The 18532-nt window shown below is 39.3% G+C and overlaps 1 protein-coding gene across 1 annotated transcript in view; it reads right to left on the bottom strand.

Annotated features, from left to right (window-relative positions):
- The window catches only part of TRUB1 (TruB pseudouridine synthase family member 1), a gene marked incomplete at both ends in the record, with an annotated part of 28930 nt that extends 10630 nt beyond the window's left edge, over positions 1-18300 (bottom strand). Inside the window, 4 exons of the mRNA XM_079705289.1 lie at positions 1354-1435; positions 7699-7754; positions 14273-14371; positions 18021-18300. Coding sequence (XP_079561415.1) covers positions 1354-1435; positions 7699-7754; positions 14273-14371; positions 18021-18300 — 517 coding nt within the window. The remainder of the gene's footprint in view (positions 1-1353; positions 1436-7698; positions 7755-14272; positions 14372-18020) is intronic.
- Positions 18301-18532: the final 232 nt, after the last annotated feature.

Genomic DNA, 18532 nt, shown 5'->3' with positions numbered 1-18532 from the left:
CAAAGTAGAGTTTGTAAAAATTCCAAAATGCTTAAGGGCAGGAAGGAAGAGTATGTTTAAGTAGTTTCATCACCCTGGTCCTCTTCTAATATCACCTACTCAACGAACTGCACCATCATGTAACCAGTTTTACAACCCAGAAACCTAGATCGTGGTTAACAACCTCCTCTCTGTCATTACCCCATCCAACCAAGTCTCACCAATTTCACTTCCTCACCGTTCTTCTAACTATATGTGTACTGACATATACTGTAGGATACTCTGGAAATCGCTGACATCCTCCTAGGCCGCTTGAATCTTAAAAGCATTCTGGCTGAAGATTGCAGTTGGGTTTCCATTAAGTGAGCATTTGCTATTATTCCATAATAATAATAATTTCAAGGTTAATTCAACATCTATTTTTTAAAAGACTCAAAATAAATCAGTGATTTTTCTTTTCATTTTGGTGCTTGATTAATCATGCAAGATACTAAGCCACATATAAATGTTAACTGGACAAGTGAAGCTATTATGAACAAGAAGGTTGGTCTCACTACTAGGGTGATATGTAATATATATTAAGACCACTCAACATAAAAACATAGGGAAGCAGATGCTAGACTGCCTATAGGTACATTAAAAAAAGATAATATTAAGCCCAGGCAGAAAAGAAACCCAGGAAGCTTACAAATAATTCACAATTGATGACACAATAATGTAGGTGAACTGACTGTACAAAAACCACAACTGTTGCATTATAAATAGCATAAGCACTATGAGAATTGCTAGGAAACCATTTCATTTATCTGTCCTTTCTTAAAGTAGTGCAAGAAGGAATGGTAGAAAAATTAAGGTGGGCCCCAATGAGTTCTGCTTTATTGCTAGAGAAACAGCTTTCCTTTTGTCTTATCTTTTTACATACTCCAAAAGCACAGGAATATGATCAATTTTAAAGTACTAAACGTAGTACATTTATTTCAACAGCTAAGAGATAATTATAAAAAACAAAAACAAAACAACAATGGCAAGATGCAGGTAAAATCTAGCAAGAGAGTTTCTCTGCTTTGTTTCACATTCATTAGGAAAAATGTCCTAAATCCTAGCTATAAATGGTTTTTGGCAAGGGAGTTATTTGGAAGAATTCTGCACATTAAAGAAAAACTGATTATAGGAAAAGAGGTAATTATTATAAATCTTTATTAACAGACATACCAAATAAGCAAATATGTGATAAACCATTTCCAACCTTCTTAACCCAAAGAAATGTACTGACAATTAAAATCACTGGGAATATGAGATTTATTTTAAATTCTGAATTCAGAGAAACTTTCTCTAAATATTAAAAACAAGGACTACCTAAGATGAACTTCTTACCGTAAGGTTTTTCTTCTGTTACTTTCCCTGTAGAATCTAGCGTGTCAGTAGCTTTCCCCAGTTCGCCAGTGGCAATATACCTCTAGAGGAAGAGAAACAAGGGAGAGAAATAGGCCATAAGGTAAAGAAGAACTGCTATGCATGTCTTAAAGTTTATACAGAACCTTACTAATACTACCTGATACAAAATAAAGGCAAAAATCAATAGACTGCAATTGCTTTGTTAGTTTTTTTATAAGTTTATTTATTTATCTATTTATTTTTGGCTGCACTGGGTTTTCGTACGTTTTTTTTTTTTTTTTTAATTATTATTTTAAATCTTGTTTCACTTATTTATTTATTTATTTATATTGCAGCACGCGGGCCTCTCACTGTTGTGGCCTCTCCCGTTGCGGAGCACAGGCTCCGGACGCGCAGGCTCAGTGGCCATGGCTCACGGGCCCAGCCGCTCCGCGGCATGTGGGATCTTCCCGGACCGGGGCACGAACCTGTGTCCCCCGCATCAGCAGGCGGACTCTCAACCACTGTGCCACCAGGGAAGCCCTTGTACGTGTTTTTTTCTCTAGTTGCAGTGAGTGGGCTTCTCATTGTGGTGGATTCTTTTGTTGGGAGCTCGGGCTCTAGGCGGGCGGGCTTCAGTAGTTGTGGCACACAGGCTCAGTAGTTGTGGCTCGCGGGCTCTAGAGTGCAGGCTCAGTAGTTGTGGTGCATGGGCTTAGTTGCTCCGCGGCATGTGGGATCTTCCCGGACCAGGGCTTGAACCCGTGTCTCCTGCGTTGGCAGGCGGGTTCTTAACCACTGCACCACCAGGGAAGCCCCGCTTTGTTAGTTTTTGATATGTGGGAAGTATTGTACAGATTGACGAACATTCACAAACTTCCCATACCAGCCAACATGACTGGGAAAGCCTGATTTTATTGATAATCATGGCTTATAAATATACTGTTACTATAAAAAAAATTTTTTTACACCAGTTTTCTACTGGGCAGTTTTGATTTTGAAGGAAAATTTTCAAATATACCTATGAGTAGAGAGAATGGTACAATAATCCCCTACCTAGTCATCTCAAGATTCAATGATTTTACCATACTTAAAAGTAAAATTAATTTTTAATTAATCAATTTATTACTTCTTACATGAAATACCATGAGTAATCTTAGTAACTTGTTTATGCATTTAAACAAAAGCTAAATATGTAGAAAATAAGGCAAAACTAGTGTAGCATAAGTCATGTACATACGTGTTTCTTAATAAAGAGAAATTGCTACTTCTTAAGCTCTCTGAAAGGATACAAGTCACTTCTCAGAACTGCTCATTATTCATAAGTGAAGAAGTAGATCAGTGAGTTAACTGAGGATTGTTCTCCTTCCCATCTCAGGCCACGCTTATACTACATATTCTTTGTATTCCTCTCTTTTGATCAAATTCAAATTTTATTTGGAGGTTCACATGAAGTAGTGAGAAAAATGCAAGGAATATAATTCCCACTGAAAAGAATATGTAGTTACACTGAGCAATTTAAGCTGGAGAACTTTGCAGAATTATGTTTATTAATGATAAGCTTATTATGCTACCACACTGAAAACATGTGGTTTTGAATATCTTCATTAAAAAGCAATAGCTCTATACAGTTCATAAATGTAAGTCCTTCAAAAGTTTCAATATAGTACTTATGAAATGTATGAATATTAATAGAGTGTAAAGAAAAGGTACAAATTAGACTACCTCTAGAGAAAGTAGATTAGCGATGCTCTAATCTCCGAGAGCTGCTAAGTTTCAGAGGAACATTATTCAAGTCACACTTCAGAGTTGACATTGACTGGTTAACCTAAAAATGCTACTGTATACCTGAGGGAAATTACTGCCCTCTGAACATATCCCGGGGGAAAAGTTTGTATATCCCAATGATAACACTTGTTCAAGGGCTGGAGGGGGATACAAAGCTGCTTTCTGATGAAATGCTGGCTTTGCCTACAGGTACTATTATGGTTTATCTCTGCATATATATATATATATATATATATATATATATATATATATACACACACATACCTTATATACCTGGAAAATGCTAGTTAAGAGTCTTTATCCGGCATCAATGATTTCCTAATAGAACATCAACCCTTCCATCGCTCACTGGTTTCAAAAGCACATATAAGTAAGCAACTTTTAATCAGCAATATAGAAAGCTAATAAAGATAATACTCCAAAACCTCATCAAAGTCTGTTACTTCAAAGTACATCTGCCATCCAGATTCTGCTGAATGACTGGCTCAGAGAAAGTATAATTTAGGCAAGAGAGTAAAGGGACTATGCATCTACTGCCTTCTTCTAGGTAATCTGTATTCCATAATTAGATCAAGTTAGGTCAAAGGGATGTATTAGCCTAACCCCCTTAGAATCCTTTTACCAAAGTTATATTTCATGCAGATCCACTTCTTCACCTGTTGTAAACTATTTTGAGAACCACTATCTGTCACTTAATAACCCTTACTGTAAGAAATTTCTTTCTGACTATAATGCCCAGAGTAAAGTCTCTTCCTTAAAAAACTGGCATGCTTTCTCTTTCTAATGAATGTCATATTTTTGCCTAGGCCACCAAAAATCACAGATAGAAATAAAAGCAATGAAATTAACTGTATTCAAGATTTCCAATAGAAATTGCTTGAATAAAATTAATGTCTATGGAACATGTAGCCAGAGAGACCCAAGAGGCCTGAAACTCGGGAGAGAGAGATTTGGGGATAGTGAAACACTTGAGAATAGTAATAACAGTATTTATTGAGCAACTTTTGTATAACAGGCACTGTACAGAAAACCTATATGCTTTATGTACATATTATATTCATAATCCCAAAAGAGAATGCAGTGAGAAAAAAATGACTCAAGAGAAAGCTGATCATTGGCAGAGCAAGGCTTACCATATGACAAGAGAGAAAGCTAATGACGAAGACAAGGAAGGGCTCTTTTCTTAAATCTTACTCCAATCTGATTGGGAAGGAATGCATGAAAGGAGTGGGGTGGTCTAAATAATCTGCGGTCTTCACAAAATGGAGGCAAATTAATCTGATGGCCTAAAGATTTTAGGTAAAGGTCAGCACTCCACCCATTAATTGATAGTGTTGTATGAACTGGTATTTATTACATTGAACAGGATTCTAAGGATATTTCTTGGCTCAGCAGGAAAGAGTGTTAGGCCATATTCAATCAGCAATGTCTCTCCTTAGGACTGGATGGTGAGGCAACGGTGTATTACGATATGGCTATAACATGAACAGCGAATATCTGCCATCCTAGAACTAAATATTTCTACTCTTGAGGTAACCCCACTCTACACATACTAAAAGTCTAATTTTTCTAGTAGCACTGTGATGCAAATAAAAATTCATCTGTAAAAGTGGAAAAAGTAAACATGAGGTCAAACAGCAGGTCTGTGCCCCATTAGAAGGCTGCATACAATTTTTTAAATGAAAGAAAGATATCAAGAGTACACTGTATATAGGGTTAAATTTGTTTGATAAAATGTTTGGTTCTTATACATGAATGGATATATAGAGTCATGGTGTAAAATGAAATTCTTATTATGGGTCTTCGTCAAAAAATTTTTGTAAGTCACTGCATAAGAAGATCTCCAAGATTCCAGCCAGTGCTAAAAACAAAATCTATTTTAAAAAATTCATTAACAGGGCTTCCCTGGTGGTGCAGTGGTTGGAAATCGGCCAGCCAATGCAGGGGACACGGGTTCGATCCCTGGTCCGGGAAGATCCCACATGCGGAGCAACTCAGCCCGTGTGCCACAACTACTGAGCCTGCACTCTAGAGATCGTGAGCCACAACTACTGAGCCCATGTGCTGTAACTACTGAAGCCCGCGCGCCTAGAGCCCGTGCTCCGCAACAAGAGAAGCCACCACAATGAGAAGCCCGTGCACCGCAAGGAAGAATAGGCCCCGCTCGCCGCAACTAGAGAAAGCCCGCGCACAGCAATGAAGACCCAACACAGCCAAAAATAAATAAATTAATTAATTTAAAAAAATTCATTAACAGCTTTTAACTACTTTTGATAAAAGTATAATGTCCAACATACTTAAGGGTAAAATTTAAAAGATTTAATTTTTTCAACAAGTACATAATCTAAAATTAAAAGTATAAGAAACACAAATAGCTAACGCTTATTTTTTATTTATTTATTTTTTTTGCGGTACGCGGGCCTCTCACTGTTGCGGCCTCTCCCGTTGCGAAACACAGGCTCCGGACGCGCAGGCCCAGCGGCCATGGCTCACAGGCCCAGCCGCTCCACGGCATGTGGGATCCTCCCGGACCGGGGCACAAACCCGTGTCCCCTGCATCAGCAGGCGGACTCTCAACCACTGCGCCACCAGGGAAGCCCAATAACGCTTATTTTTTAAACATGAAATACCCAAGAACTAGGTCTCTATAATAAGATGCACCTGGGATTTTCTATTTACTTTACAGTCATCTGAGGATCGGTGATTTCACTGTATGACATTCAGCTTTCCTAGCTGAATACCAAAATGGTTTGTGATAAATAAACTTAAGCCAGAGCCAATGATGTATTTATATTTCCAGTCATCATATTTCTGGAAATATGCCTGGAATTTACATGTAAAACCTTTCAACAACATATAGTGTGTTACATGTACTTGTGGTTTTGGAGGGGAGGGCTGGATAATGAATATTCCAGTGAACTTCATGTATTTTATCTTGGAGGGAAAAAGAAAACAAACACATTCCTTAATGTAAATATATCTTTTTGCTATTATTATAAAAGTGACTTTTCATTGTAAAGATTTTGGAGAATACCAAATCATGTGAAAAAAGAAAATAAAATCATCCATAATCCTGTATCAAGGTAACCATTGTTTATATTTTAGAATTAAGAAACATATATCAAGCAACTGGCAAATCCTGTAACAGAAACAGATTCTAAACTCCATGGGTCGGTATTTAAGTACAATGTTCAAATTTACTGTAAAACTGTCAAACTCCTCCACTCTAACACAATTTTTATACTCTGTGATTTTTCAACACCAATATTTTGAAGACTGCAGAGCAAGCTGCATGGAAATTTTTCCATTTATCTAAGGTATTAAGATCCTTCCCAACTGAAAGACACAGGTTTTTATGCCAGTTAATAACTAAAATGGGATGTCAAAGGCAACAGGCTCTCCAGGGCTTTTTATTTTAAGAAAAGCTTACTTAGAGCCCTGGCACTCAGAGTATGGCCCAAGGGCCAGTATCCACCATGAGATAAGTTCAGAAAATGAAGGTGCTTAGAAGCTTCTTTAGCAATTTGACATTGCCATAACATTTTAACTGTATTTTATAAAAGTCATCAATCAGTCTGCAATGAAATGGGAGGTTTTTTAAATGGTCTTTGACCACATTTTTTTTTTTTTTTTAAGAAACAATTTAGACAAAACCACTTTATCCAAACTATTTATATCCTGCTTGGAGCAAGGGTTTTAAAACAAATAAAAAGTTTAGTCCAGGAAATTGCTGAAATTCTTCCCTAACTAGTGGCATATTAATCTTCCTTCCACAGGCATTTTCACTGGCCCCTAGCCCCAACTATCATAACCAGCAACTAGTTGCTAATTAGAATACAGATATTATTATCTCTTTTAAAGCTAGAAGAGACCCTTGAGAGAATCAAAACCATTTTTCCTAAGGAAAAATTGAGAGGCCCGGAGAGGTCAAACACTGACATCTAGACTTGTCTTAGGGCTCCCCTGCTATTTCAATGAGGGTTCTCACTCAACAGGTTTAGAGCCTCTCCTGCCTCTGCCTAACCCCTCCTCCCTCTCCTAGCAAATACCTCGAAAGATGCTTTCAGATTTAGTCAAGGAATGACGTAACATCATCTTAAAGAGGCCCCATTCTTTTATTTAGTAAACATTTTATAACCATTGAACAAAGCATATCTTTTGTTGGAAATTGCATGGTTTACAAAATGGTATTGCTTCTACAAAAATTCCAAGGTTTAAAAAAGTCTTCTGGTAGAATTTATGATCTGTAAGTTCCCTTTCAGTTAAGAAGTATGATTATACAAAACAAAAAAACCCAAAAGAACCTAAATACATATATATTTAAATTATGGGCATCACAAAAGTTTTGCTTCTATGAGTCAAATTTGTTTTTAAATCACGAATTTATAGTCTCAATATTTTGAATCTCAGATATCATGATTATAGACATTGTGATTAATACTCAGTGTTGACACCCATTCATGCAATTTATACAGCTTATTTTTTAATTGATAAAATCCAACACATAGGTCATTAAGAAAACATTGAAGAAAAACAGAACCATTGCAGTATTCTTACCTTGGACCCTGACAACATACTGGTCAACAGTTTTGTTCCCCTTCCAATTCCAACCACTACAAATCAAAGAAAGAAATATCATGACACTCTATTGTGAAAACTAGGTTTTAAAAATGTTTTATGACATACATTGGTCATAATTTCCTGGCATATGTAATGTAAAGTTGGAAAACCATTTATTTAGCATAATGTGAGGGCTCCTATTACTCCAATCGGTTGAACTTGTCCTGCAAGTAAGAAATTCTGGAGTGCAGGTGGGAGACCTTTTTTTCCTTTTCCGAAGTGTGAAACATAATAGAAACCTCAATCCAGACAATCAGATAACAAAAAGTTTTGGAAAAACCTCAAAGGACTCACTGGAATTTTATATGGGCATCAGTGAAGATACATGGTACAATTAATCTTGGTATGATAAAATATTTGATAGAGTTCATTATTAAACAAAGCAAAAGCCATCATCATAACTAATGAACCATTTAAAGATGATTAGTGCCCAGCAGCATACAATCAAGAAAATAGAAACAACAAATCAACCCAACACAAAAAAGAATACAGGGTAAAATGAGAGCCTGGAGAGTGTATGTCCGTGTAGGCCGTACACAGAGTACAATGGCTCACACGTCTCCTCAATTTCAAACATTATCCTTATGACAACACATTTCACCAGCCGAGGATGAGAGGATATAATCATTTCTTCACCTAATAGCAAGCAAATTTTTGTAAGAATTGAAGTATTTCTCATTAATGGATACAATTTTGTAAAAGAACACAATATAACCACCACAATTCAGAATTATAAGCAACAAGGAGAAATGATTGGCAAGCTAAAAGAATTATCATGAATATTTATAGCAGATTCACTGAGTTTACTATGAATCAAATTCTACTCTAGATGTTTTCCATTCATTTGCTCATTTAATCCTTATAACAACCCTGAAAGATAATACAATTATCCCTATTTGATAGGTGAGGAAACTGAGGCATAGAGAGGCTAAGAACTTTGCCCAGCATCTCCCAACTAGTAAATGGTGGAGTTAAAGTTCAAACCAGACTAACAGCAGACCCCCTTCCTCTCATCCCCCCTGCCACCTTACTCATCTAGGCATTCTTCCCACTGCCACCAGCCTAAATCAGCCTGTATACTGTAAACCTAGCTATTCTACATCGTATCCCTTCCTCTTCCAATTCATACCATTTCTGAAAACCTATACTGCACAAAGCCCCCAAACAATCCTCAATAGGGTCCCAATGCCTACAGTACCAACTCCTTAGTAAAGTATTCAAAGTCCATCCTTTGAAACACAGCTCACATCCCAACTCCTTCATAAAGTCCATCCCAAACCCCCACCCCTCTCGGCTTCTCTGACAGGCATATTGGTTCAAGGACCAACATAAAAACTGTCTGCCTTAAGGATCCTCTGCTGAACATAGCACTCTTCAAATACTAGCAGCTGCTGCTGAGGCAAAAACTTTGTACAATAATAAAAGATTCAATTCAATTTTATTCCATTCAAGAATCCCCAATCAATATTTTGCAAGGAGCTACCATGCACTCAATGCCAAGAAGAACACTTTTAATGGAACAGCACATTTCCTGACTTTGAAAGAGCTTATAATCTCATGGGAAAAATACAATACAGATAAGGGAAACTGCAAGTGCTCAAAAAAAATGTTGCCTTAATTAATGAGTGAATAACTCTAAATAACAATACAACAGTATATGATTGTGTCAAAATGAACACAGAGAGAATAACTGCTGTAGGAGGTCAAAGGAGCAAGCACTCTAAATGGCTACAGAGGCCAGAGAATGCTTCATTCAAGCACTTAGTGTGAGTTAGGTCTTAAAGGATGTACAGGATTTGAAGATGCAGACAAGAGAGAAGCATGTTCTAAAGAAGGAACAAACTGACAAATTCTCAGATACAAGGATGAGCACAGTGGGTTTCTCAACCAGAGTGCAGGGCGTCTTAAGAGCAGGCTGATGTGTTTGATTCTATCATGGTTTAAATGCTAGACTAATGATGATTTCTCTGCTAGTTCAGTGATCCAGAATGAAACAAGAAGGCATCTTAGAGTTACCCAGCTTAACGCTCTCATTTTATATCCAAGAAGACCAAGGCCCATTGAAGTTAGGTGATTAGTGAAAGCAGAATTTTAGGAAGACTAATACAGAAGTGGTATATAGAAAAATTAACTGGAGTTGAGAACTAGCCAACCAGCAGCTTTTCATTCAAGGGACAGTTTATGGGACAGAATTTTTATTCAGCTTTTTCCCACTCAACCATTCAAAATTTTATTGTATAGGTACAGAAATAAATAAGACCTGGTTTTAGCCCTCAGTGAGTTAACAAAAACAAAGAATACAGTGAAGTTTTACATTGGCAATATAAAAAAGCAAGTGGGCCGTCTTCACATGTAGGAGACAGCATTTTAACCAAATCAGGAAAGGTTAGTAGGATTTCTACAACTAAAGAAGACAGAGATGAGCAGTTTATCTGTGAGGAAAAGCATAAGCAAATACATAACAGTTTGAAAAAGTGTGCAGAATTAGAAGAATGAATGAAAACCAGGATTTTCCAAGTACTGTCTCACAATTACTACTCTATCTCCCAAATTTTCTGTGCTCAGATGTTTCTCTATAAAAAAATAAAGCCACTATCTCCAAACCTATACAAATGTCCTAATACTCTATTCTCAAATCACTGAACTTATTTATGATGAGAGTCGCTTTAGGGTCGGCAAGTCTATTACACATGTAATTCCAAAGCATTCTGCAGTTGGAAGTTTCTACTGCCATTTATCTAACTCTCCAAGACCCTTGCAATCACTTTAAAAGACCAGTATTTTTCCACTTCCAGGAATCTATCTTAATAATCCAAAACAAAGAGGAAGTTTTATTCATAAAGATGACCCTTACAAAATCAGTCCTACTAACAAAACTGGTAATAACCTCCAATGACCTCAAATAAGGAAATGGTTAAATCAATATGACATCACATGATACTGCCATTAAAAATAATGTTGATTTCCCTCTTAGAACCGCTTTTGCTGCATCCCATAAGTTTTAATATGTTGTATTTGCATTTCATTTGTCTCAAGATATTTTTTTATTTCCCTTTGATTTCTTCCTTGACCCACTGATTATTCAGAAGTGTGTTATTTAATATCGTTTGCCTCCTGTAATTGATTTCTAGTTTCATACCATTGTGGTTGGAGAAGATACTTGATATGATTTCAACACTTTAAACAGACACAATTATATTGGTCAATTATTCCTCAATAAAGTCTAAAAAAAGAAAAAAATCATGTTTAAAAATATTTTTAATTAACATGAAAAATGCTGTTATGATGTTAAGTAAAAAAAGGATACAACGTACATACATACAGTAAAACAGGGCTTCCCTGGTGGTGCAGTGGTTGAGAGTCCGCCTGCCAATGCAGGGGACACGGGTTCATGCCCTGGTCCAGGAAGATCCCACGTGCCGCGGAGCGGCTGGACCCGTGAGCCATGGCCGCTGGGCCTGCACGTCCGGAGCCTGTGCTCCGCAACGGGAGAGGCCACAACAGTGAGAGGCCCGCGTACCACAAAAAAAATAATAATAAAATAAAAATAAATAAAATAAAAATAAATCAAACACACACACACAAAAAAAAAACAGCTCAACTTAAAAATTCTGCATAGACAAAAAGCTAGGAAGAAATAAAACAAAAATGTTAACAGTGATTATTGCTGGAAGGTAGAAAATGTATAAGTTTTATTTTCAACTTTTTTTGTATTTTCTAAATTTTTTCACTGTAATTTTCTAACTTCTAAAGTTAAAAAATACTTCTAAAATGGTGTATAAAAACTCGGTTTCCGGGCTTCCCTGGTGGCACAGTGGTTGAGAGTCCGCCTGCCGATGCAGGGGACACCGGTTCATGCCCCGGTCCGAGAAGATCCCACATGCCGTGGAGCGGCTGGACCCGTGAGCCATGGCCGCTGAGCCTGCGCGTCCGGAGCCTGTGCTCCGCGATGGGAGAGGCCACAGCGGTGAGAGGCCCGCGTACCGCAAAAAAAAAACCCAAAAAAACAAAAAAAACTCAGTTTCCATTTTAAGCGATTTATAATAGATGGGTATATTACTTTCCTATTGCTGCTGTAATAAATTACCAACATAGTGGTTTAAAACAAAACAAACTTATCATCCTACAGTTCTAGAGGTCAGGAGTCTGAGGTGGGTTTTACTACGGTAAAAATCAAGGTGTCAGCACAACTGCATTCTTTTCTGGAGGCCCTAGGGGAGAATCTTTGTCTGGAGCCTTCTTAGAGGAGTTTTCTTGCCTTTTCCAGCTTCTAGAAGCTGTTCATCTTCCTTGGTTCATGACCCCCTTCCTCATCAAGGCCAGCAATCTCTTCACTACAAACTCTGCTTCCATTGCCACATCTTTTTGGACATTCCTCTGCCTCCTCTTCCACTTTTAAAGACCCTTCTGATTACGCTGGATCCATCAGGATATTCCAGGGTATCTCTTAAAGTCAACTAATGAACAATATTAATTCCATGTGCAACTTTAATGTCCCCTCGTTACGTAACCTAACATACTCATAGGTTCTGGAGATTAGGACATGGACATCTTTAGGGGGGCCATTATTCTGCCTATCACAGCAGCACATTTTATCCTCTTTCTTCTTGGATTTATGGTGCTGTGCCTTAGAAAACAGAAGATTATAATAAATAGGCTTCAACTCTAGAAGAGCTGAACTGATAAGAATCCTGAAGCCACTTCTAGAACCAATGGCAAAGAATGCTGTGATTGACTGGCAATTTCTGCTATGGACATGGGGAGCAGGGAACGAAGCCAGGAGTGCCAGGTATTTGCCATCCCAGGTTAGGACAGAGACTTTAAAACTGAGCAGGTCCAGGTTCAGCTCCTGACCTTGCCACTAACTATGGGACAGACCTCACATACAGTAAGTGCTCAATAAATGATTATTATTAGTTATGGTAAGAAACAGTAATTAAGGTGTCAGAATTTGCCTATTCAAGTGCTCTAATTCAGGAAAGTGAATTTCCATGTGTTTTTTTTCTATTTTAACCTCAGGTAAAGATGTTTTTGTCAACATGCATCAAATACAATCTATAATTTCAGAAAATGCAAAATCATAAACTGCTTCTAATTTTCTTGAAAAATACAATTTTTTTCACCAGTTTTATCCTTTTCTTCTAAGTAAGCATTCATTTCCTTTGGCTAGCTTAGATCAGGTTTGTTTTTATTTGTATCTAATTTTAGCTCTAATAAAATGGATTGGATCATGTGGCACAGTATTTTTTAAAGCATGAGTCACAATCCATTAGGGCAGCATGAAATCAATTTACTGGATTATGATCAACATTAAAAAAAATGGAATACAATAAAATATAAAACACCAGGGCATGTAAAAAGGTAAGTATTGTTCCATAAAAGTTTTTTTCTAGTATGTGGGGAAGGGGGAGATAGGGAGAATCCCAACATACGTATTTCTGTGACTGTGGATACAGTTACAAAAAAGTTTCTAAGAACATACCCTGTCCTGTGGATACACACTTTAGCAGTCTATAAAGATAGACTTCAGAACCTCTACTAGATGCCAAAAAAAAAAAGATGGAAGAAAACAGGATAAATGACTCTTCTCCCCTCAATCAATTCTATCAATTTTCCTCCACATGCAATAAGACATTCAACTAATGTCCCCAAGACAAAGTGACTTCCTCTGAAGAACTATAAGGTTCGCCTTCTCAAGAGAGCTAATGTCAGAGTTAGATTCAATATAGGCAGAACAAAGAGCCATATACCTTGTCAGGAGTCCCCAAGACTATCCCACCCTGGAAGATTCATCCATGGCTAAGATTTACCTACAGTGACATCCTAAGGTTACACAGCTGTATCCTAAGGGTAAAGACACTGGAGAAAATCCATGCTCAGGTTCCTTATTCTCTCTCCCTCTTATGACGGGGGGACACTTGAGCACATTCCTTCCTCCAACAATCCAACAAGGAATAACATGTGTACAATGTTCCTGCTCAAGGGAGCCCATTAGAAACTCAGCACCCATAGTTTCTATTGGAGGGGATGAGAGGAATGGTCACCCAGACACCCTCTGCCTGCATGGTGGGACAAAATCCCAGATTCCAAGATAGAAAGCAGGCATTTAGCATAAACCACACTGTTCACACAAACAGTCAAGGCACAGTAAACCCATCCTTATCGGATGGGGAAGGGTGGGAACACCACCAAATCCAAGTCCTCAGATGCAAGCAGGCCTTTCTAAAGATAGTGATTTCAGGCCTGCTGTGTTAACTCTTTTCTGCACAGATACAAACCCTTTCTCAAAGTCCATCCAGACATAAAAGTTGCTATTTCTAACAGCCTTCTATACCTTGTGCCAAATGATTCAAGGGCTTCTTGAGAAGATGGCACTATAAATCCAGTAGATCTGAAATATTCCAAAGTAGACTGAAAATGGCATGGCCTTAGTTAATTTTATCTGTTCTTAATCAATATTTCTTTCTGATGTAAGTGGCAGTTACATCAAACTTCTGTTCATATCTCTTACCCAGGACTCCTCGGGCTGCACTGTCTAGTGTCCCTCCGTGACCAATTTTCAAAGTCTGCTTTTTCCTCTTGGTCCATTCTGGAGAAGGCATTCCAGCTTCTATAAGAGTAATTGGGATGAAAAAAAGGTAATTACTGAGACAAATGAAGTAGAATCTCCATAAATATGGGATGAGGCAGTGTGGATGGAGTACTCAAAACAAATAAAAAGTACTGTACAAACTTAACATATTAAGATTATGACGATATTACTAACAAAGAACAGACTTTAAAATGTACAGACGCTCCCTAAATTACAAAGAAATAGTATTCCCAAATTAGTTGTCTAGAAACTAGAATTCATTTTCCAAGGAAAAAAAATTTTTTTTTAAAGTGGGTAAATATCCACACGAACCCACAAAGATCTAGTGAATTCCTGGTAGTAGTGGGCTGCTAGATAGAGAATGATGAAAAGAAGTTAGTTTTTATATAGGCAGCTAGTTTTTAAAGTCCTCAATTTCATTTCTAAAATCTCTTTTGTTCCCTGGTGTTCTTTGCTGGTCTCCCCAGCTACCTAAATGTTGGGAGTACATCTCATACAGGGTCACTTCTGAGAACACTAAGTTCCCAAACTATCTGTAGGTCTGTCCCCGTCTCCTCATCAAAACTCTCAATTCCCTAAAGAAGCTAATCTCAACAAAAGGTTATGTGGGAAGAGGGTAACAGTTTAAGTTGCCACTTATACTCCAAAGCATTTAGCTATTAAAAAAGAACGAAAAAAAAAGCCAACCTGGCCTATCTCATATTCCTATTGTAAAAAATAAAATGAAATAATGCTATCTGAATGTGCTTTGGAAACTCAAAGCACTATAACAATACGCTGTTATTATCATCATCCTCATCATCATGGCATATAACATTATATTGAGAGAATATTGGCTACTAGGCTTCAAATGAGAAAGGCGAGAACAGCAGGAAGAGCTCTATTGATCTGTACCCCTCCAAACGCATCAAACCTTCCTTTTTACCACTGACACAGAGAAGATGGAAAATAGAGTAAAAGACAATGAAAAGAGAGGACAGAGACAGGAAAGGAGGGAAGGCAGAGCAACAGTGAAGAAGCCAGGTTAAATGGCCCAAAGGATAAGTTGGGTTGTCATTACCACCTTACTGAGTCAGAACTCAGTCTGGAACACAGTCCTATTGTCCCTCTCTGATTACAACATCACCCTGCTTGGAAGGACATGACCATATGCTTTAACATAAATCTGTAAGGCCAGGCCTAGGCTTCAAACCCTGCACTTTCACTTGCAACCCATTATGGATCTCTTGTACTGTATTCACAGAAATATTTTGGGGAACTCTTTGTATTTTTAACTTGATGGTCCTTGGAGTGTGGAGGCCCTAAAATTTACTGTCTTCCCTTTGTGTCCAAATTTACCTCTTTCAAGTCTGAAGACACACTGTCTCTACTATATTGGAATTTGGTTCACCCCACTGGTACCACTCATGGATGAATATTTATTAAGATCTTTTCTAGCTATAAAATTCTGATATGTTTTAGTCCTTGAAGGATTCAAAAAGACGGAAGAGCAGAGATTTTAGTACGACATGAATCAATGTAAGGAAAGGCAAGGGATGTTAGTAGAGAGCATGACAACTGACTGTGGCCTAAATCAGTGGTTGTCAAACCTGGCTGGCGTTAGAATGTCTTGCCCTGGAATCTGTATCTTTTTTTTTTTTTTTTGCAATACGCGGGCCTCTCACTGCTGTGGCCTCTCCCGTTGAGGAGCACAGGCTCCGGATGCGCAGGCTCAGCGGCCATGGCTCACGGGCCCAGTCGCGCGGCATGTGGGATCTTCCCGGACTGGGGCACGAACCCGTGTCCCCTGCATCGGCAGGCGGACTCTCAACCACTGCGCCACCAGGGAAGTCCTGGAATCTGTATCTTTAAGGGAACCTTCCCAGACAATTCTGACAGCCAGTTAGAATGGCATTTGGGAAGCCCTGGTCTAACATAAATATAGACTAGGCCAATCACAAGCAATATAGAAATGGAGAGTAATGAGAATGTCTACTTCTGAGTGAGTGGCTTCCAGAAGATGGTCCAGCAACAGCCTTGAAACAATCAATTTTAACTAAGTTTCAAGAGGAATTTCAGTTCTTGATAGGCAGATTAACCAGAAGGCCAGGATATGGCTTCAATCCTATCAGAAACTTGTCTGAATGATAATCATTACCTTGAGGATCAAAAAAGCCTTAGCGGGCTTCCCTGGTGGCGCAGTGGTTGAGAGTCCGTCTGCTGATGCGGGGGACGCGGGTTTGTGCCCGGGTCTGGGAGGATCCCACATGCCGCGGAGGGGCTGGGCCCGTGACCCATGGCCGCTGAGCCTGCGCGTCCGGAGCCTGTGCTCCGCAACGGGAGAGGGCACAACAGTGAGAGGCCCGCGTACCGCAAAAAAAAAAAAAAAAAAAAAGCAAGCCTTAGCGTAGCTAACAAATCAGGCCAAATGAAAGCAATTCTATGAAGGAAACAACTCCATCATGACATCACAAAGCTTGTCCTTGATGTAATTCCTTCCTTCAGCATCCCGTATATGACCCATCCTTACAGGTAACAAAGTATAATGAAAGTATAACAAAAGAATAAGCAGATATAACACAGGTATTAAACATTTGAATCTGTATTGTGTCAGTTTTAATTAACAAATTCCTACCAGAATATTTGCTTTTGCAGTAAAAAGGGCGGGGGATGCGGTAACATTTGCCAGGGGACACTAAACAAAGAAGAAATTTCCTGTACTGATTTCATGGAAAAATAAGCCAGGGCCAAACTCTGGACGGCCTTGAAAACCCAGTTAAATAGTTTGTTTTATCACCAAAGTTTGCAGAAATTACTGCTATGAGCTTAGCAAGACACAGTGTCTTTCACCCTCACCTCTCCATAGGCTAGCACAGGTCTGGCTTATTGCAAGAGTCCAAAAAAATCCAAGGTTCCTTGATTCCACTGTCTGAAATGATCTACTGGACTGATGAACTAAGAGATCCTTCAGGCTTTTCTAATATTCTCCCAGTGTATATGAGGAAACAAACAAACAAACGAAAAGAATGCTCTTAGAAGTGACCAAGTTATATTTAGTGTTCGTCAAAATGTGGTCCATTGACTACTTACACCAGAATCACCCGGAGCAACAGTTTAAAAATGCAGTTTCCTAAAAATACCCATATCCTCAGAATCACAGTCTCTGAGGGGGGCAAGGATTAGGAATCTGCATTTGTACAAGGGACTCTAAATAATTCTTATGCCCACTATATGAAAACCACTGCGTTGAGTCTTGGTTAACTAAGTAACATCCGCATTTCCAACATATTTTTAAGAATGCAACTTTGGGGTGTAGAGAGCCAGTGATTCCGTTGGGTAGAGTTCATCTACGTGAGCCAAACAAAAGGCTTCTGAGGGATCAGATTGTAGAAAAATAGTCTGCAGGCCCAAGAGCAGAGGTTTATTTGTGGATGTGTGGGGTCTGCTTTTTGTTTTTTTCCCCTTGAGAACGACAACTGCCAACTAGGCTACAGGAGTTCACGTCAGGACAAGTGCAAGCCGGAGATGCCCCAGATTTCTGTCCAGAGCTTACACTGTGGCCGTTCTCCCTTTCCCTTCCTCTTATCTCTTGAGCCACGAGAGCGCGAAAAGCCCAGTGTGCTCTGTGCGGCTTCCGCTCTCACGGCGACCGCCTCGCCTCGGCCTAGTCCCCACCCGGCTGCAGTACCTGCCAGCAGCTTCTCCTTCAGCCGATTCAGCAGCTCGGCTGAAGTGGGCCCTTTGGGCTTGTGCACGGCGAACACGCCGCTCAGGGACAGCAGCTTAGTAGCCAACGCGGGCTTGGAGACCCTGGCTTCGGATCCGGTCCTGGCCGCAACCGCCGCGGCTGCAGCCATCGCTGAGGATGTGGCGGCCGTGGCTGCAGCCATTCCTGCACTTTCGGGGACTGGGGCTGTGTCTGGTTTCAAGGATGAGGACGATACCACCGCCGCCTCAGCAGCTGCCATACTTTTGTAGCCCAGACCTATTTTGTTTTGTGGAGTCGCACGCTAATGACGCAACAAGGAGTGCGCCCGTCAACCCCCAGTCTTTCCCCTTGCTTCGAAGCTGCCCGGGCGGGGTGGGATCGCAAGGGCTTGTGGGAATTGTAGTCCGTGGCTTTCCCGTGCTGACCGAGACTCGCTGACTCTTCCGAGGGCTCTGATGGAGTAGTTTTTCTCGTATAATACTGCCTCCTCC

This window comes from Hyperoodon ampullatus, assembly GCF_949752795.1.
Source record: "Hyperoodon ampullatus genome assembly, chromosome: 1".
Classification (NCBI taxonomy): Eukaryota; Metazoa; Chordata; class Mammalia; order Artiodactyla; family Ziphiidae; genus Hyperoodon; species Hyperoodon ampullatus.
The sequence above is the reverse complement of the archived record's forward strand: the minus strand, read 5'-3'. Positions and strand labels throughout refer to the sequence as shown.